Raw genomic sequence first — 22097 nt, 5'->3', positions numbered from 1 at the left:
AAGAAGGAAGGAAGGAAGGAAGGAAATGAGCCTGAAAGAAAGAAAGAAAGAAAGAAAGAAAGAAAGAAAGAAAGAAAGAAAGAAAGAAAGAAAGAAAGAAAGAAAGAAAGAAAGAAAGAAAGAAAGAAAGAAAGAAAGAAAGAAAGAAAGAAAGAAAGAAAAAAAAAAGGATAAATTCCCGTTGATGACGTTTTTGTGTAACAAACCTGGCGGATCTGAGAGCGAGATAGATTTATAGTTGAAAAGATGGAGTTGAATTGGTATTTTTTTTATCGTTATCAGGATAAATGCCATAAATTATCGTGATAAATTTTTTACTCCATACCGCCCATCCCTAATTGAGCCTCACAAACCTTTCCTGGAGCTTTCGATTCCTCATCATCTTTGGAAAGGAGCGTGAAGTGGTTGTAACTTCTGTTACTCATCATCAACCATTTCGGCGTAATCCCTCTGAGCAGAGGGGTCGCCACAGCGGACATTGCACATCGATTTGGCCCAATTTTATGCCAGATGCCCTTCCTGGCGCAACCCAGCACACACGGGAATAGACAAACGACCAATCAGGCACACACACACACACACACACCTACCAGCAATTTAGAATTGTCAGTCAACCTAGACATATTTTTACAATCTTCTGTCCTTACTTCCTATCAAATTAACCTTTCGGCCCTTGATGGGGTTACCAAAAGTGTCAGGAGATCCTCAAGGACCACAGGGTTCATCGTCTTTGGACCATGGATTTTTTCACACAGTGTTGTCATAGTCTAATCCTATAATCACTTAGATGTCCTAAACTAGCGCTGTTCCCATAGTTCCCATCAAAATTTTAAAGGAAACAAGCAATAGGTTGCAACTACTTACATATTTTCTGTAAAGACCACCCCTCCTCTAAAAAGTAAAATTATCGTTGTTGTTGTTGTTTTTAATAAGCCAAACTATTATTGGCTGTTTTTTCTTAATTCATTTATTTTATTTACTTAATTATTTATGAGGGTCCTTAAAAAGTCTTAAATTCCATTCCTAAAATAAGGCCTTTAAATGTCTTAATTTGTCATAAACCTCAATCCAAGGGTCTTCTTTTTTTAATCTTAATTTTAGAGGGAATGTCATCATTAAAAGGTTTATTTCATGGTTTTGAGGAGAATCTCCTGTGGGGTTCTAAATCTGTGTTTCCATGTTGAGCAACTACTTACATTGGGCTGAAAAATATAGGACTGGTTGATCAAATTTGGGCTGCTTTTCCTGGTTTTTACTAAATATTTAGGAACAATTATTCACAAAAAAGTTGCCATTATGGCAGAGAAAAAGTAGAAACGTACGCAATAAACGCACTGATATTTTATTGGCTTTAATCTACTCTAGGCTGAACTTTTTTGGGCTATTTAGTGGTGTTGTGAAGTTTGAAATTTATTATGCATTTGATCATTTACGGTTTTAACATAGAGAATGTATGATTTGGGGTGGTTTTTCATCATTTTGGCGGGTTTTACGTCGCGTTTGGGCTGGAACCTGTCAGCCAGATCTGGCAACCTCGACCTCAGCGCTGGATTTCTTAGTGACTTGCCTTTTTGATCTTAAATTTTATATGAAAATGGTATTAAAAAGTCTTAAATTTAACTTCGTCAAACCTGTAGACACCCTGTTTATGAGTAGTACCATTTTATTTCTTTTTTATTCAACCAGGAAAATCCCATTAAGATTAGGCAGCTCTTTTCCGAGGGAGTCCAGACCAAGATAGGCAGCAGCAGGTACAAAACACAGTTACTAAATTGCTCAGGTAAGGGGGGAAAAAACAGGTAAAAGAAAAAGATTAAAATTATAAACAGATAATTAAAAACGGTGCCTCAAGAACTCTAAGTTTGGATGTAAAAGCACTCAATGAAATGAATTCAGTTAGTTTTCAGTCCCAGCTGCTACATATTTGATGCAAAAGGTGCAGAGTGGATAAAAGCTCTTTTACCTGATTCAGTTCAGGCATAAGGAGCAGCACGCGACAAATGATTTTGAGAACTGAAGGAATAAGGATTAGCACATCTCTGTGCCATTCAGCTACACATGTAGGTTGGCAGTAGTCCAAGTATTGCCTTATATTTGAACCTATACCAGTGACTGGTCCTTTAGGGAGCTAGGACAGGCCATCTCTCCGGAGAATATAACTCACAGTGGTGTGTTGACACTTGACAGTTGGTAATGAGCTTCAGGGAAGCATGATAGAAGATGTCAATCATTTGAAGACACCTACTGTAGCTGAAGCATTCATATACGAAAGATATAATATATATGCGAAAGAATAAATGACTAAAATTTAGAAATGGCAATACCTGTTTGTCTATACTCAAAAAAAAAAAAATGTATCCAAAGTCTCCCAATCTGATGCTCTGTAATTGGGCAGATTGTTCTGCATTTTTGCCATGAATTCATGCGCTGTATGTTAGGAGCACGTGCCAAGTGCACCTTATCTTCCTCTGCCATCATTCCAATCATTCACATCCCGCATCCTTATCTGATGTAATCCTGCAGTCCTTAATGAATTCTTATCGTTCCTAAGTTCATCAAACACCACTTTCAACTTCTCCTTCACAAAGCACCATTCAAGCCAACGTCCTAAACTTGTACGTGACCACACTTCTTCCTCCTCATGCTCCCCCATCCTCCCCCACTGGAGCTCCCAGTCCATCAGTCCGTGGGGGTGAGGGCAACCCAGAGACCTTTAACCCTTTAAGTGCCCAGGCTATCTGTACGCCAACGAGAGGAAAGCAAGAAGGACATCACCTCGCCCCTTCCCCCGTCCCCTCTCTTTTACCAGCACACACTCGAACACAAACACACACATCCATCCGCCGATCTGACCATGTTAACAAACCTGGACGCACAGGTATTTAACTCTCCTTCCTATGCACGACCTGGGGAAGTACTGGAGAGGGAAGGAGGCAGGCATGCTGGGGCAGGGTGTGGTGGGTGGAATGATTTATTATTATTCTTAGGCAGCGTACATAGATACATATGGTACAAATATGTATTACAACAGATGCACTTGAGAGCAACTGGCTGCTTGTTTGTGCATCTTCTTCAGCTCCGTGGATGGCTAGTGCATGTCTGCCTTGGTGGGTGCATGAACCTGAGCACAAACAGGGATGTAGTAGACACCATCACTCAGATTGACGTTAGTTATGTTAGGCCAATACCACACATAGTCAAGCCAAATATGTTCTGTGAAACTTGCCTGATCGCCACTTCCAAAGAGTGTTTTAGATCAATGCTCCACTGCATGAAAAGTCATTAAGAATACGCTAATGTTAAAGATTTGCTTGAAGTTTCACACACGATGTGAAAGCTGATATAATTATCCTAAAATGTCATTGCGACAGAGGTTTCTGCCTCATCTTATTTGTGGCTCTTCACCCTGGGCCTATTTCCTTCTCCCAAAGATTTAAATCTTTAACCCAGTGTTACAAACAATTTCATACTTGTTGTTTGAAGTTTGCACACTGTAAACATACTTTTTTTTGTCTCTTTATGTAATTTGTTAAAGGGAGAACCCTTTGACAGTTATTTGTGACACATAAACAATGGTGTTGCAGCACAGCCACTGTTACTCAGGGTTTAGTCTGAACATGCTCCATTTGTGTTAGTACATAGTAATAATAAAAAAAAACAAGATATTCATGCTACCAGAAACAGGAAATGTCAAACAGCACTAAATGACCGAATGTAAAGTCAATTAAATGGGTTGGAAAGGTGTACATTCTGTAAAAGTGTTGGACAGGAGACAGTAGTAGGATTTTGTCTTGATGTACAATAGTAGTTCTGTTGAACTTTCCCCACCTATGCTGAAGTTTAGCAGCACTAACATGCCTATTCTCCACATAGCAACAATAATTGGCTTGTGAGGTTGGACTTTGTGTGGGAATTAACCCCAGTAACCGGTTTTCTCAAAGATAAATGAGGATGCTGGACTGATCATGATCTGGAACACATAAATGGATGAATCCGAAGTGGCTTGGTCCTAGTGAAGTGTCACCTAAATGAAAAATCAGAAGAAGTATGGTAGAAATAATCAATTTTCAACAACTGGCTTAGAGGTTTTCCACAGGAAGTTGAAAATCATTCCACTGCAGCACCCTCCTCAGCATGAGTCACTGTCGAAGAGATGAAACCTCCTCCCCTCCTTCACTGGTCCTTTTCCCTGCTCCCCTCACCTTCTTAATGGCTCAATCACACCGTACCTTGCCCTCTCACTTCTTTTATAAAACTTTCTGTTCCTTCTTAAAATGCTTGCATACCGTTGCTACCCCCAACCGCCACCTTCGCCTCTTCTTCCCACACTTTTCTGCCTTCCTGCAGACTCCCCATTTGCCTCTTTCCTCCCATCATCTGCACCAGTGCTGAGCTACAATACAGAATGACATAAGGGGGCAAGGGCAGAAGCTTTGTACAGAGGACTTTTAGCATGGTAACAGTACAATAGCTTCGTATTTACACTTGTCATAAGTGAAGCTTCTGGCACTCTTCATTCTCAAAACAAATGCTGAATCTTATAGCGTCATAACTTATAAGTGCATGCAGTGGCATCACTCTGTGAGAATGCCCTTTTTCTCTCTCTCTGTGTGTATGGGGCAATACACAGATATCCTGGTTTCTTGAGTTGCCACTCATGATGGATCTCCTGAGTGTATGCCTGTTTGCTATACACCTGTCGAGAAAAATTGGAACTTGCCACGGTCTTACTGTTTAAGATTCAACCATTTTTTTGTCCTTCCCCTTCGCAGATTTGCACGAAAAATTAAGATTCGATCAAATCCAACTAGATGTGATGTAATAAGGACAGTTTGTGCTGTAAGCTCGGTCTAATTAATTGTAATGGTGTGATAAGATAAGAATCGATGTACAGTAAATGGATCTAGCAATTGAGTTTCCGCTTCCAACAGTGAAGGTAATTATTCTTAGAGTTGGTAGTACCATGTATGTCAGCAGAATGAAGCCAAAATTGTGAGTTCTCACAATTTTGGCAACAAAAAGTCACACATCTAGGAGCTTTTCTCCATTTTTCAAAACACCCAAAATGCAGATAGGAACACTGAAGTAATATAACAGCTTGGCAAGAAGTAATAGTCTTTTTGAGTTTTACTCATGATTTCCATTAGTGTTGAACTACTGATGCATCGAATTACAAACGTGTAGTCTTAATTTCCAAATTGTTACTCTGAAGATACTAAGAAACTGTTATTTTCTTTATACAAAGCATTGAGAAATATTGTATTTTTCTCTATTAAATTAACATAAGTATGAAATTGCTGTTAATAGCACAGCAGTAAGAGGTTGAGTGAATACAGCATTAGGGTAGGTGGAGTTAAAGGCTACTCTGAGCTAGTTCTGTGATATAGCATCTGCTTACCAAACCTGAAAAACTCATTGCATCATATTTTCAAACCTAAATAGAGTGACAGTGTTCATTATTTTTTTAAACTGGTTGTCATTTCATACAGCCAAATATATGCACACATATTTCCCCTTTAATAAGAGGTGGCACTCTTTCTTCAGCGGCACGTGGTGCCCATCATTCATTCTAACCACAGCAAATTACTTACCGAGAGATTTTCAGTCGTAATTGAATTAGACTTGGTGTTTAAACAAAAAAATCAATTCAGAGGTAAACTATATACTCATCCTGAAGCTTTCGATTGGTTAATTATCTCTTTCAATTGATCTTTCATGTCATTCACCCAGCTCCTGTTCTTACGTGAGTAATCAGTTAACAGGAAGCATTTATGAAATGACACCTTGGAAAAGTGGACAGTTTAGAAATGTGGCAAGATGCACATTGTATATTAATTATTAAACTAAAAAAGACTGTTAGAGACATAGATAAATATGTTGGTTCTCTTCCATGAAAGAAAAAGAAACCCACAATAGTCACTGAAATAACCTGAAACCGACAGAATAATAAAAGTAATGATAAAAAGTAATCGACTGTAAATTGACTAATGGAATCTGACATTGCTTTTGAACTGTGGACAAATGAGTTGTTACCCTTAGAAAATATTAAAAATAATTTTACCACATTGACATGGGTAGTGATGGTATAAGTGTAGGTGTAGACGTCTCAATGTACAGTTAGAAGGACATTTTGTCGTAAGACTCATCCCATGCAATTCAAATATAATAGACATGTATTTAGAGATCCCATTTAATCATAAGGGAGACAGAGATGGATGCGGAATAAGAGGGAATGAAAACTATGTGTTAAAGGGTGGGTGGGGTGCATTTTCTTAACAGGTGTGCCCATCCTGCTGTCCGTCCTTCTTTGTCTCTCATATAGATGTATTTTTCCTGTTTCTACCAAACCCCTTCTTTCTTGTCTTGTCCCTGTCATCTGTCTTTCTCTATCAATGTGTGTCTGTGTTTGTGTGTCTTCCCATGTGTTTTCCCTCTTCTCCCTCTGTCCCTCTTTCTGTTGCTGTCTCTGACATTCGCTGTCTCCACCTTTGGTGAAACTCGACAGGAGCACCACCCGGTAAAGTTTCCTTTCCTGTCCCAGTGTTTTCCCTGCTCTCCGTTACCGGATCAAGTTGCCTTCTCTTTCTTTCTTGTTCTCTGAATCTTTTGCATTCATTCTTGTTATTTCATTATCAGTTATTTATATTTCTTATCCAACGCACGTGGAAACCCCAAAAGAAACCTTCAGAATACTTCCAAAGCTTCATCTTCTGCATACACGTTAATGACAAAAATGATGAAACTAGTTCCTTAATACATTTTTTTTTTAATGTAGCATCAAAATGGTACCCCACCTACGGTCTGTCTTTTGAAAATTAAACACTTGCATAAAGGCTGTATTTGATATTCACAGAGGTTAACGCAGTGATCAGCTTATATTTAAACCATATTTTCTAAAACGCATGTTTTTATTGGAATACATTTTTAAATACACTTATTTGTGTGCACATTATACCTTTAGGAACTATGTACGACCCAACTTAATCTAAAAATGGGCAAATGGGTGCAACATGCATGCCTGGAAGTGGGCATGAACACACCTGCCCCATGCTCAGTTACCAAACATTTGCTATTTTAGCATGGCCTAGCTAATGCTAACATATTATTATAACAAGCATTACATTCAGTCTGCTTAAATCTGTCCATCCATTGTCAGTTCAGATGTTGCTACCTATTAGATACCTGAAACAAGTACTTTCGGACCTGAAACGAAGCCCAGCAGAGCTCTGTCAAGACCCACGCTCACTTAGTTGCTTAGCAACAGGTCTTTGAATGTGTCACTGTGATCTCTACCTATTGGCTAATGGTCTTGTTAGTTAACCTGGAAGGATCCTGAAATAGTCCAAGACCAAGATCGCTAAACCGGATCACCCAGCTGTTCCAGGGGATGCAAGAGGTAGCAGTCGAGCTACAGGATACTTCAAGCTACTTAGCTAACCTTTACCAACTCCCTCACCCCCCCACCATAAGTCACGAGATATGAGTCAGTCAGCGAGCTTCACTACGGTCTCTTTGAGGCCAAGTTAGAGACAGTCTCAGTTGTAATCTTTTCATGTAGAACTCAGATGTCAAATTCACTGAAAATGCTAAGAAACTAAAGTAATGCATCTAATTATGTGTAAATTTGTGACTTTATACAATTTTATCTGATGAGGTACATAAACATTCACCCCTGTATAGTTGTCATGTATGTGAAATCTTGTTATTGAGAACAAAAACATTTTTGTAACAGACTGTAAATCTGTTTCAAAACCCAAGGGCGACCATGCCAACATATATGCCATCAGCTGATGCCCATAATACCACACACCCAACCCAACCTCAAAGTGTCTCTTGGCTGGCAGCCTGGAGTCGGCCCCCTTTTCTAGAAGGAGAGGCCACAGGTGTACAGGAATCACATGCTTAGCCTCCCTCGTAAGGTCTAGGCAGGAGTGCCAGAGAAGAAAGTCCAACTGATCACTGAACTTTAGATTCAGGAGGAACAATGTGGATTCTGTCCCAGTGTGTAACACTGGACTAGCTTTTGAGCCTCAATGGTGGGCATGGGACTTTACGTAATCAGTTCACATGTGTTTTTTGAGCTTGGAGAAGGCATTTGACTTGAGTCCCTCATTGGTCATTTCTGGCGGATGCATCCAAAGTAAGGGTCCAGTTCTAAGGGTTACTCAGTCTTTACACAGGTGAAACAAGATGCTGATTGTAACTCAGATTCGTTCTATTTTGGAGTTGGACTTCATCAGGGCTACCCTTCCTCACTGATCAATTCTGCTCATAAGTTTTATGGATAGAATTTCAAAGTGAAGCCAAGGGGTGGAAGGGGTCTGTTTGATGGCCAAAGAATCCTGTCTCTGCTTTTTGCAGATGATGTGGTCCTGTTACGTACCTATATTGAGCTGACCTTAAACTCTGTAGCAATTTTCAGGCCAGCAACAAAAGAACTTGCTGGCGTGGGAATGCCTTGGTATTCCACGATAAAAGCTTGAGGTGGCCAGGGATAGGGAGCGCCGTGACCCACGCCCTGACAGAGGAGGGTTTAACTTTTAATTGTGTTTTTCTTGCTGACTCTTTTTAATTTTTTCCGGGATCTCCTACCCAGCCTTTGAGCCATATTTTGGTGCAACAGGGTTAAATGAGAACATCATGAAATGAACATTCCAAAAGGGCATCTATCAACCACTGTGTTTAATGAGGAACAAAAAAAAACCAAACAGGCGTTTTATTGTCAATTTCACAATCTCGCAGCTGTTTTTTATGTTTTGCTTTCAAAACACAGATTATGGAGGGAGTACCATCTTAATTTATCGTTAAAGGAGGAAGTCTGACAGAATATATATTTCCATAAATCAAACCATGAGAAATTAAATCATTACACTAACGTACGTGTTTGCATGCGTGATGTTGTGAGTGTGTGTACTGTATGTGTAAGGATGTCCTAACACCTATGGTCCTGTGAGCTTTACTCTAATACCCTAAAGCTGCTCTGATAGACAGACCTCAGTCCTACCCAACCTCAAACAAGGACTGCTTATTGATTATTGACTGAGTCTCTCCCGAACGCATACACAAACCCCACGTGCAGACACGTACAACTGCCAAGGCTCTAATTCAATCAGTCAGCGCTAAATTGAATTGTCGTACGTTTTCTGTCACAGGAACTGAGTTCATAGTTTAAGAGCGGGCCTTGATGGACGACCTCACTTCTAATGCTTGGCAGGCGTCCAGGTGCCGCCTGCCTTTTTTTTTCCTTCAAAATGGCCCATCCACTTACTGTAAAGATCAAGTCCGCTATTTATTACCTTGACAACACAATTTTTTCACATTGATATTGGTGTATAAGTGTAAAAATCCTGAGCAGGATGTTGAGTTATTGGCCTCAGAGAGGAACCGGTTGTTGTGAAATATTGCTGAAAACTTTTACTTCAGCTCCAAAAGGATTTTCTTTGGTCATTCTCAAGGCATGTTTGAAGGTGTTGGTGTTTCTTTGCACAGTATGACTCGTGATGTTATGCTCCACGGGCATCATCACAGAGCTTCAGTGTTACATAGGTTTTTTTTCTTGCCCTTGTTGCTTTCAGTTCGGCCTGCAATCCTGACCAAAGCTCAATCAAAAACACGACCTCTATATCTCTGTTTAATGAAAACAACTCAAGTGATGCATGTAAAAACCAGTCTAAATGGTTCAGGATAACATTAAAATAATCACATCTATATACAGTAACACTTCAAGTTCGGACTTCAGGTTTTTACATTTAAAGCATCCATTTCCTTTGTAATGTATCACTGAAAAAGAAAGAAAGAAAGAGATTTGGCTGGGCACTCTACCGGGAGATGCCTGTCGCAATGCAATGAGTGAGTGTGTACTCTATGATGGTGAAAAACCATAATAAGTGATGATGAGGGTGATTCTCCATGTCCATGAAACCGACTGGTCAGACAACTGATGGTGCTGTCTTCTCCCGGTTTCATGTTGAACACACACTTCAAAGTTGTTGTTTTTTTTCTGCAGAATAAGAGACTGAGTGATTGACCACACAAATTTGTCTCCAACTTTTTTGCTGATTTTGTTTAAGATACATATAGCTTTGAGTGGATATGCCTCTTTAAAACGTGATTGTTGAATAGTAGCAAAGGTTTTCCTAAGAGCCCTTTGCAATTGTTCAGTCTCTTTTTTTCTGCACTCTACTCTCTGATTCTTCCCTAACGATGTCTTTCTTCCATGCCTGAACTGTAGGGGAGGAAACAAAAACAAAGACATCAGTACAATCAAATCCCTTCGTGTGCTGAGGGTGCTGCGTCCGCTGAAGACCATCAAACGTCTCCCCAAGTTGAAGGTAGAGCTCCGCTGCTGCGGTGGTTCATCATGCGTTGAGGGATATGCATATAAGCATATGAATGCCGCACTCAGTATTTTCCAATAAATAATGTTGGTGTAGTGTATCATACAGAAATGTTTTCATTTTTGCCTCGTAGGCCGTCTTCGACTGTGTGGTCAACTCTCTGAAGAATGTGTTGAATATCTTGATCGTCTACATGCTCTTCATGTTCATCTTCGCTGTGGTGGCCGTGCAGCTATTCAAGGGTCGCTTTTTCTACTGCACAGATGAATCCAAAGAGTTTGAGCGTGACTGCAGGTTAGTGAAGAAGTGCCAGATATGGTACTGGCGTATTAAAAAAATTGTATATGTAACCTAGTAAACTTTCCTAGGTTACACAAAATGCGTCGTAAACCTTTTGATATTCACCCATTTATATGAACTCTGTATATATGGCACATTTGCTGGACAATCACAAACCAATGAGCATATTGAGGGCAATGAAGGAAGAAGACAGGCTCCCTGTTACCTGGTCCAGATGATGCTATAATGAATCCTATACGGTGAAGTTATGACCGAAACTGCTGCTGATGTAATATCAATCTCATATTTATTATACTTACTGTGCACTGTTTTGAAAATGAATCAGTTGATTTGTAATTTGTAAGACCAGGAAGACGTTAGATATGCAGGTGCTGCCCCCTGGTGGAGCATGCTGGGTATTTTAGCAGAAAATGTTATTAAGTGAGAAGCCGCCACTCAGGATCTCAGGACATTAGCACTGTTTCCATATGTCTATTACTGACAAGTATATAATTGTGATATGTGTGTAGATAATATGTATATATTTTTTCCTTTTCTTTTTCAACTCAGGGGCGAGTACTTAGTATATGAGAGAGATGAGGTCAAAGCTGAGAAGCGGGAATGGAAGAAATACGATTTTCACTACGACAACGTGGCTTGGGCCTTGCTCACCCTCTTCACTGTCTCAACTGGAGAGGGGTGGCCACAGTAAGTAAACTGCTCGCTCATGTATGCACACACACTATAAACCAATTATAATACAAAAAACAACAAGCCGATTTTAAACCTGTTAATAATAACTAGCTGGAAGTTTTATTTCGTCAGTAGAGCTGTTTAATTTCAGATACGTGATGCCCAAAGACAGTATGTATACAGGTGTCACACAGTGGAAGCCTTACTTTGAAGTTTGAAGAAATTTGTCAAATAAGTTGCTATCGTGCCATAAATGAACCTTATTGATGATTTTTGTTAGGTTCCTAAATCATCATACATAAATTAATAACTTAGGAAAGACACAGAGACGGTTAGAAATTATTTTCAAGGCGCTTCTGCAGAAGCTTGGAGAGAAGTCTGAGGAGCTTCATGGCAACACGGCCCTCCTCTTAGAGCTCGGCAGGCCTTCTCACAACTAGCTGCTTCTGCAGGACGCTTTTTATTTGAGAATGGGAAACAGGAAATGACCATATTTGGACTGTAAATGTATAGACAATGGACGAAAACAGATGGTCACAGACATGGTATCAGATGATGGTTAAAGAGGTCACACCTATGACTTTTCAGTTAATAAGCAACTTATCTTGTGGTGTGCAGAGCAAAAGACATCCTTTTAAGAAACCTCAAATGGTCTTGTCATCAGATGGTCCAAATAACCCTTAGCTAACTTTTAAAGACAATGAGACGGCTGTCAGTCGACCCCCCTGACAAAAACTCCTTAAACCTTAAAAATACAATGGGACAGTTGTTGGACAGCCCAAACCCCTGAGTAGATTAGGGAGTGGCTGTTGTAACTGGTAACATGTGATAAGCATGTCTAAAACACAGTCAGCTCTCTGACTTGACTTGATTCTGATTCTCATAAGAACAAAACTTAATTCAAACTTTGATTAATCTGACAATTTTAACACACAACAATGACACAGATCTCACTAACTGCCTGTAATTCATACAAAAGGAGGATATGGGAGCAAAGAGTAAAGTATAACTTTGAAAGACAAAACTCTTTCATGCTTTAGTTTTTTCTCATTCACTTTTTTGGTCTTTGTTTTTCCTTCTGCAGGGTGTTAAAACACTCAGTGGACTCCACCTATGAGAATCAAGGCCCCAGCCCGGGATACAGGATGGAAATGTCCATCTTTTACGTGGTGTACTTCGTTGTCTTCCCTTTCTTCTTTGTAAACATCTTTGTGGCTCTCATCATCATCACTTTCCAGGAACAAGGGGATAAAATGATGGAGGACTACAGCTTAGAAAAGAATGAAGTGAGGACAAATTAGAAACATTTCTTTCCCAAATCCCTTGTTGTCAATTTTGCCACACCTCTTGGATAACTACAGGCTTCATATAACTGTGTAACTGTGTATTTTTCCTGTCCCCCTTCAGAGAGCATGTATAGATTTTGCCATAAATGCCAGGCCCCTGACTCGCCACATGCCGAAGAACAAATTGAGTTTTCAGTATCGCATGTGGCATTTTGTGGTGTCTCCGCCCTTCGAGTACAGCATCATGGCTTTGATCGCGCTCAACACGGTTGTCCTCATGATGAAGGTATATGTTCAGAGCATCTAACAGACTCTTTTCAGACTTTGTGCTCGAGTCAGTTGATAATACGATGCCAGTCTGCATACACCAGGAAACAGACTGTAAAAAAAGGTTTTATACTATCAATAAATATGGTTATATCTTTGGATACTTTTCAAAGAATAACATAAAAAGAATACATTATTTAAGTTTGAAGAATGGGCTCTAAATGTGCTCTCAAAGCACTGAACTCACTCCAGAAGTGACAGTTTTTGAATGCAGCAAAGTGAATATTACGTAGTAATAGAAATGATCTATTGTCTTGACTTTATTTGTGGCAAAAATGCATATGGGTTATGATTGAAAAAGATAAAGTATGTTATAAAAATGATTAAATGTGAGCCACTTTTAAAAAAAAAAAAAAAAGGGGGAGCATTGTTAAGGTTCTTCTACAATTGTATTGATTTTCACTGCTCGTCTTCCTTTCTGGTCTTTGTTTTGTGTCCCTGCAGTTTCAAGGTGCATCCACCAACTACGATAATGTCCTCAAGTACCTTAACATTGTTTTTACCACCTTTTTCTTCATGGAATCATGCCTTAAGGTCGTTGCTTTTGGCCCTCTGGTAAGAATCTGAAAAAAAAAATGCCAATACAAAGCGACCACACAGAGACAAAGCCAGTAACAAAGCCAGCCAATAACCCAGTCCATAAGCTCGAGTCTTAATCTTATTTTTTATTCATAAAACAGGTTATTTTAGTAGACAGATCTAGAGCATGCTTTTCCTGTCCCTGAACAACTCAGAACTTAATTGTGTTACACAGCAGGCATGCAATAACCCTCACTTCCCGCCGTCTCCATGGTTACCACACCAAATGCATTGCTTCCATCTGGCTTCGGTAGTGGATGAATGCGACAGGGTAAAGTCATTCGTCTTCTCATTGGCCATCTTTCCCTCTCATCTCTTTCAGAATTACTTCAGAGATGCCTGGAATGTTTTTGATTTTGTCTCCGTCGTTGGGAGCGTCACCGACATCGTAGTGACAGAATTTTGGGTAAGTACAGTGGTTAGTTTGGACCTGATAACATTTCCTGGCAGTTGATGATTTATAGAAATGAAAAAAAAAAGTGCCCAAATGGAAAAGTAGTAGTTTTGATTTGTTTTTTCAAGCAAAGCAATTAAGACACCACCCAAAATGAGATGATCCACTAATGAGTGTAATAATTTGTCAATTTTTAAATGTTTTGGATTAAACATACTTGTCATAATCTGGTAATAAGTGAGCTACAGAAATGTTGGTATATTCATATTCGTATTCAGCCATTTTCAGCATTACTCAGACTAATAATAGTCGTAATAATAGTAAACTGTTGTGCGTAAACAAATTTGTGTTTCTCACACGTTACACCGTGATTGTGTTGCTGTTTGCATGTCTTATCTTTTATTGTGTACTTGTGGTGGGACATGTTATGATTTTTCCTCAAATGATGTCATTATTTCATGAAGTAATGATATAATAATGAAAGTAGTTTTTTTCTTCACACATTTTGTCCAAAATGCCACAAAGACCCAGTAGAACAGCTTCTTTTTCTGCCGCCTTCCTTCAGCTGCTGGCAGGGCCGGAGCAGGGGTCCCAGCCCAGGGGGGGCCAAGCATTCTTGATGGGCCCTTGTGGCCTAAACATCCCCATTAAAACATAATCGCTAAAAAAAAATTGCCACAGATCAGCCCTTCTGACACACAACCACAGCAGCAGGCGCACACAGTCAGAACAGTTAAAATGAGCTTTCTTCACCATGGATTTTGCCAGTCATTATGTCAAACCTAATTATAAGCCTAATGCAGACTTTAAGATATACAGTAGGTATCAAACTGGAGATAAAAATCAAATGACATCCAGTGATGTCGGATTCAATACAGCCGAGTAGCACAATTCAGACACACGTGTTCAACCTGCACGACAACAGTTTACAATGTGCGACGACATGTATTGAACACAATGACACGGCGGTCAAACAGCAACAAACAATATAGGAAAGGCCATATATTCAGCATTATGACAATGTTATCAGAAATAATCAATATTATGACATTCATCCAGCGGTGGGCAGAGAACCACAACAAAAAATATGTCCATCCAGGGGGGGGGGGGGCGGGTTGGGGGGAAAGTACACATTGAACGATCCAAAATGCAAAAACTTTCATTTTAAAACTTTTTCAAATCCGAACTATCCGGACCATCAGCCAGTTCTTCATCGCCGCAAACCTTTCAATCACCGCCGAAGTCCCTCTCGATTGAGAGCAAGGTGTGGTTTCATAGTCTGGCCTCCTCCATGCTGCCCGGAGATAGTTTTTAATCATTTCAGCCTGCTGAAACTCAGCATGAGTTTCCTGCTTTAAGGCTCCACTTCTGATGCGACAACTGGCTAAAAGTAAACAGACAACATGCGCGTGCATGTATCCTCGCATGCCAGGCAGACACACAAGGGGAGAAGGGACTATTTCTTTCATTTTTATATTTAAACAACTTTATCCTTATGAACGCAATTGTTATATAGTCCAACTTTCCTTATTTTATTCAGCACACTCCCCCCCCCGCCACCCCTTCGGCCGCCCCCTCTGCCCCCCCGCCTGCTCCGCTAGTGGCTGCTGGTTAAGGAAGGTCGAGTCAGTATTTCAACTCAATTCCATCCCCTTCATTTGCAGGATGTCTATTTTTTTTTTTTTTTTTTTTTAAATAAAATCAGTGTTGCTGTGTTGTTTTACCATCTCCAGAAGTGCAGCAATGCAGAAGCATGTGAAGTTAGGTGTAAATAAGGATGGAGAGTCTGAATAATTCTTCTTTGATCTGGCTCAGCGATGTCACAAGACGCTGAAAAGCTGAACAGCTGAACAACTGAACAGCTAATGAAATTACATCTTTTCAGACATAGATGGCCCAAAACAAAGTGACAAAGTTTCTTTTTTAAATGTATTTTATAGTCAACTCAGGCACCCAAGCATCTGCTTTCAAGCACAAAAAATCATAATATGTCCCCCTTAACATAGTTGTGGATCTAAGACTCAATATTTATTCAATTCAGATTCAGTTTCAGCCTCTCTCTGCTGTCTACCTCTTGCATATTTTTTTGATGTATTCCAAATGCCAATTGTACCGGTACATAAATATCAAGGTTTGAGGCATGAAATCTCTTGGAGCTCTCTCTCTGACGCTGACTTGAGTGGCAGTTCCCAGCTCTGCGGTGCACGACACTGGCGCCAGTACAGTTACTCTTTACAGAATATTGTTGCTCGGTTGTTCACGTCGTCATCACTGATGTTGTCTTAGTTATTGTTCTTGCTGTGGGCAGCCCTTTACTCTAGCGATTCGTCACATAAACTTGGATCCACATGAGCATATTGAAACGGCACAGAGAGTGTTTCGAAAATGTTTCAGTCTTTTTCATATTTATATTTGTTTTGCCCTCATGTTCTTTGGTCATATTCTAATTGTATCGTCCTGTAATCGTGAATTGCGTATGAAACTTTGTGACATTTATAAGAAGATGCTCTATGAATAAGCAGATTGTGGATTGTGGTAGCACCAGCATTCAGTCTCAATTCAAAGAATTTAAAATTAACAGCTGAACACTAAAGTAGCAACGATTAGCTCTTTTTACAATTTACTGCCTTAACTCAATATCTAATAAATCTGTTGGAGGATATTTTCTTTATTCCACATGCTGCTTTACTCTTAAATCCTTCTTTGCTAATGTAATGCTTTTGTAATAGAGTCGGCATCAAAGAGAGGCTGAACATACTGTATCTCACCTTAACCTTTTTTGTGTTTTGCTGTTGTTTTTCATGTTTTTCCCAAATGATGCTTATAATGATTCCGTCTTCCTCTTCTATCTCTTTACATGCTTTCTTTAAACTTCTCTACTTTGTTGGCCACTCCTTCCTCCTCTAATAAAATCCATCCAATCAAAATGCACTATGAAATCCTCCATCGTGTTTTCCATCCGTGCTGCGCCATGACATGTGGTGGTGCTGTGATGGTGGTGATGATGATGAAAATGATGGTGATCGTGTGTGTTTCGCCCCATCCCCCTGCCCAAACAAACACACGCCCGAACACCACCTCCTCCTGCCTATATATGTGTAACCTAATCATAATTTTTCTACTTTGACCTAACAAATTGAAAAAATAAATAAATAAATCAAATAATCCTCCCCATTCATCCTTCTACATCTTCGCACATGTAGAGTCCGGTTGGTTTGTAATTTATCTCTCCAAGCTTCCTGCTGCATCCTCATTGGCCATGTGATACCAGATTCATCTCTTTACCCCAAACCCACTTTGTCATGTCCAGCCTCAGCCCTGACCCCCAGTGCATGCGCTTTTTGACAGGCGTTTTAAACTTTTTGAGGGGGGAGGGGATTTCAAAACGTATAAACATATAAACCTCCAGCACACCAGAAAATGGTGTTAATTGAACACATGCAGTTTTTTTTCAGATTCGTTAGAATATATTTTAATACTTATTTCAAGCATATGCAGTGATAGAAATAAAGGTTAAAGAGCTCCAGTTTGAGAACGCAGAGCAAAGCAACACCAAGGCAAAGGTCATATGCTGTTTGCCAACCCCAAGTAAGACATTATTGTTGCTGTGAATAGATAACAGCAGAAGATGAACTGATCATCAAAAGCCATTAAGTTTGAAACAGACATTCTTTTTCCTAATTTTAAGCAAGGCTAGTGATGGTTTTCTGACAGATTCAGGGAGAGTAAGCAGTATGAAGCGTCATTCAAAACACCCAAATTATATTTATCAAAAAGGTCGGACCTTAATGAAGTTTTTTATACTTTGACTTGTTCACAGTCATCTTTAGGAAGGGCCAGGTGGGGTACATTTCAAAGCTTTGTGTAAAATATGTTCAGTGAAAACCCAACTTTTTGATGCTTACAAATCAGGAAAGGGCTAGAAGAAGATGATTTGCTTTTAGGGTACCAGTTTCCTCAGCTCGTATCGTAATTGTGGCTGGCCTTTAAAACAGCAGTGAAGACAACGCTGCCATAAAATCTCACTGAGCTAGCGAGTTATTGAGAGGAATGGTGAAATGTGCCGAAAATAAAAAGGAACCTTATGGTTCTCTGCAGGATTCAAAAGCCATCATACTTACCAAACTACATACTACAAAATGCAGGGTGTTCTCATTTTTTTTTGCTTAGAACCTTTTTCCATCTTCTTGTCAATTCATTCAAAATTTTTACTTTTGGAAATAGTTCAACCTTTTCACACTGAACCACTCGCAGTAACATTAACTTTGAGGCAATGTTCCTCCACGACGCTGGAAACAGTGTGCAAGATATTAACAATTGATCATTTAAACAACATTAACAGCATTATGGGATGATTATTTACCTTATGATTACATTACCAGCTAAATATGGCCATGGCTTAGCAATAGCCTTATATTCTTCTTTTAGTGCAAGTAAATAGTGAATGTTTTAATCAAAGTTTCCAAAACGAATGTAGGCCAGTACTTTCCTCAAAAAGTATGCTGCTATCACATGCCTGCCCTGAGGCTGCACGCTAGTCCCCTCCCTCCTCTCCCTCCTCAGGCTCTTCTTGCTGCCTTGTCTGTCAACCACAAAATGTCACGGCCTCATCAGGGAGTTTGGCTGTTGTACATTATTTCTCTGGATGACCACAAGGAAGCTGAATGCAAACTAAAGTGACAAGCCCAGAACAGTATTCCCCAGTCCGGGTCCTCGATGCTAGCTGCATGTTTTAAACGTTTTCCCTTCCCCAACACACCTAATTCAAATGAATGGATCATTAACAGGCTGGTGCAGACCTTAATGACTTGCTGATGGTGAGGCATTCATTTAAATCAGACGTGTGAAGGCAGGAAAGCAGTAGAAATATTAAAACAATAACACTTGTGGACCTGGACTGGTGAACCCTGGCTCAGGTGATTATTGATTTGATTTGTAACTCCATCCTGTCCTTGGTACTTGGATGTATTTGATAGAGCATCAAATGTGCCATCATTTTCAAATGGAAAGTGTCAAATTACATGACACAGGCAACCCAAAGCCATGCTCTTTCTTAAAAGAAAGTGTGTGTGTGTGTTTGCATGAACGTGTGTGTGTGGTTGACAGAACGTTCCACTGTGCTCCATCTTGTGTGTTGCCTGCTCGTCCCCCAGCAATCAGTGCATTTGGTTATCTTATTAAAAAAAAGAAAAAAAGAAGCGTTGCTGTTACCAGATTGGATGATGACTTTTTCATTTTTATTCTCTCTACTTTCCTTCTCAATAGTTTTTTGTCTTTTTAACTTTACTCTTTCTTTCATATACGCTTGTATCTTCCAAGATCCATGATGTTATATAATTTTTTTCCTTTTGTGTTTTCTTTCTACTTCTGATATTTTTTCTTTTGTTTTCAGTAATGTAGAGGAAGGTTGTGCATGCGTAGAGTGTTGGTGACACTGATTGTATTCTTCCTTTACCACCATAGAATAATTTTATCAACTTAAGCTTCCTGAGGCTGTTTAGAGCGGCCCGCCTCATAAAGCTCCTGAGACAAGGAGAGACCATCCGCATCCTACTCTGGACATTCGTCCAGTCTTTCAAGGTATGCCAGAGAGAAAGGCACAGGAGAATTTGCTTGTTCGTTTTCGACCCCAGAGTTTGATAAGAGGGTGAATACCTTCTCATCAAACTCTCAGGTTGACACCAGGTTATCTATTTCCCAAAAATGTTGGCATATCCTTTCAACAGATACCCACATATATAAGTACACTGCATCAGAACTTGCTGAACGACACTGACACGTGTTTTCCTGTCTCTGCTTGTGTAGGCTCTGCCATATGTGTGTCTGCTCATCGCCATGCTCTTCTTCATCTATGCCATCATTGGCATGCAGGTGAGTCCTGCTGCACGGGCAGTCAAAGGCTCTGGAGGCATTACACCTTAAACGCCTTTACTGAATTAGTTTCCTTCCCATGATCTTCAACTTTAAAACTGCATTTTGGTCCCCGCGTGTTTTCAGAAAACACTAATTCAATGAGTGAATCTTTTTAAGGAAATTTCCGAATCTGCCTCATGAGCTATTCAACAATATTACTGGCTAAAGTATAGCAACTATTTTGCTGAAGGTTTCTACGTGCACAAAACCCAACTGAACCCACTCTCAGCGTGAAGTTCACGTGAACCATTGATATATTGGTCAAAGAAAAATCTTTGTTTATATTCCATCCAACTCCTGGTAGGCCATGTTTACCGTTTTATCAAATCTAACTTGTGCAATGATCCCTCACCACATCCCCCAGCGTACACAGTGAAACCCAAAGAGACAGTCCAGGAGACATTGGTATGGCCTGTTTTTGGACCTGCACACTACTAACGCATACTGGTTTAGTCAAAATGTAGTACACAGCCATGGGTATGTTAACATGATATCAACAATTCTTCAGTATCCCCAGAAAATTAAATAAAACCTGTATGCTGTGCATAGCATAACTGTGATGTGATTTTACTGTAACTTCGGATATTACTGTAGATACGCAGGCCCCCCAACAAAAAATACCTATTCTCTGCTAGACTTGGAAGACATGCACTTTGAGGTTCAAATGTGAATATGGTGTTGTACATTACACTTGCCTCTCTTTCTCATCTTCCTATGCTCTACACTTTTTTTAAATAATGGCAATCCTGAGTCTCATTCCATAATGTACAATTTTTTACATCACCGGTTCTCATATTTTGGCACCTCACCCTTCTCCATTTCCAGCAGCACGTTTAAGCTTCTTTCTTTCTTTCTTTCTTTCTTTCTTTCTTTCTTTCTTTCTTTCTTTCTTTCGTTCGTTCGTTCGTTCGTTCGTTCGTTCGTTCGTTCGTTCGTTCGTTCGTTCGTTCGTTCGTTCGTTCGTTCGTTCGTTCTTTCTTTCTTTCTTTCTTTCTTTCTTTCTTTCTTTCTTTCTTTCTTTCTTTCTTTCTTTCTTTCTTTCTTTCTTTCTTTCTTTCTTTCTTTCTTTCTTTCTTTCTTTCTTTCTTTCTTTCTTTCTTTCTTTCTTTCTTTCTTTCTTTCTTTCCGATTCTTTAATTCCTTTACACAAGGTAGTAAACATTTCAGACTTCTTTTTCTTTGTGGTCGGAGTTACCAAATGCTTTCAGAGCAAGGCCAACCATTCCTGCCTTCAGTTTTTCTTTGAACACTTGAGAGTAGTGCTGGGCGGTATACCGGTTCATACCGAATACCGGTGTTTATTTTTCTTATGATATTAATTTTTCATATACCGTAATACCGGTGAGTATGTACAGTAGCGCACACAACGTTGGGAACGCCGCGCGGCGCTACGTTCCGCCGCGCCACGGAACGTAGCCCCACTGGACACTGTTTGTAAGGGGACTGTTAGCAGTGGCGATGCACCGAAAAAAACACTTTCGGTGTTCGGTGGAATAAGTGGGAAAAAAATCGAACAATTAATAACGGCGTTGTAATATAAGGAAATAGACTGGCCGCTCCCGTAACAGTTGCGCACCACAAACATAAATCGTTGGCCAACCAAAAAGTAACCACATAAGAATTTTACCTAACATTCACCAGGAGGTGGAACCAAAACAACATAATGCTGGGAAATTAAAAAAATTTTCAGTTTTTTATGTTCAATAAATATTTTCTACCTTGTAATTTTGTAAAAGATTTTTTTCTTTGAAAAGCATGCCTAAATCAAATGTATTTATACTAGTGTGGACATTAATGTTTTTCTACAATATTTCCTCCTCATGACAGTAAAATGAGCCATTCTAAGCCAATTTACTGCAGCAATTCCTTTCCAAATCATTAGAAAATGTGGTTAACACCCAGTTGTGCATGAAAAAAAAATACCGTGATATACATTTTTGGTCATACCTCCGTGCACTACTTGAGAGCACCTCCTTTTAATCTCTAACACCTCAACAGTACTTCTGCACCTGTTTTACTTTGTCATTAAATACGATTTAGCTCTTAATTATGATTATGCCAGGATTTCTTACTCTTTTAAAGTTTGACTGTTGTCCTTGTTGCAAATACTCTTTGGTCAACGTGTCTGCTTACTGACTTAAATTAATGTTTTGATGGGTATTGCCAAAGTTTTAGTAATTTTTCTTAAATGTCAATTTATTTAATTAGCTCAATATGTGAAGATATTTATTGATAAACCATGTTTCCCCAGTGTTTTATTGAATAATTAATTGTGTTTGCAAATTAAAG

The 22097-nt window shown here is 39.5% G+C and overlaps 1 protein-coding gene across 1 annotated transcript in view; it reads left to right on the top strand.

The window, feature by feature from the left end:
- Positions 1-22097, top strand: part of cacna1ab (calcium channel, voltage-dependent, P/Q type, alpha 1A subunit, b) — a 150054-nt gene that overhangs the window by 90826 nt on the left and 37131 nt on the right. Inside the window, 9 exon segments of the mRNA XM_061720649.1 lie at positions 10232-10331; positions 10471-10631; positions 11187-11324; positions 12394-12595; positions 12717-12881; positions 13367-13477; positions 13824-13907; positions 19359-19475; positions 19701-19766. Coding sequence (XP_061576633.1) covers positions 10232-10331; positions 10471-10631; positions 11187-11324; positions 12394-12595; positions 12717-12881; positions 13367-13477; positions 13824-13907; positions 19359-19475; positions 19701-19766 — 1144 coding nt within the window.

The sequence above is a fragment of the Cololabis saira genome, chromosome 1 (assembly GCF_033807715.1).
Source record: "Cololabis saira isolate AMF1-May2022 chromosome 1, fColSai1.1, whole genome shotgun sequence".
Lineage (NCBI taxonomy): Eukaryota > Metazoa > Chordata > Actinopteri > Beloniformes > Belonidae > Cololabis > Cololabis saira.
The sequence above is the reverse complement of the archived record's forward strand: the minus strand, read 5'-3'. Positions and strand labels throughout refer to the sequence as shown.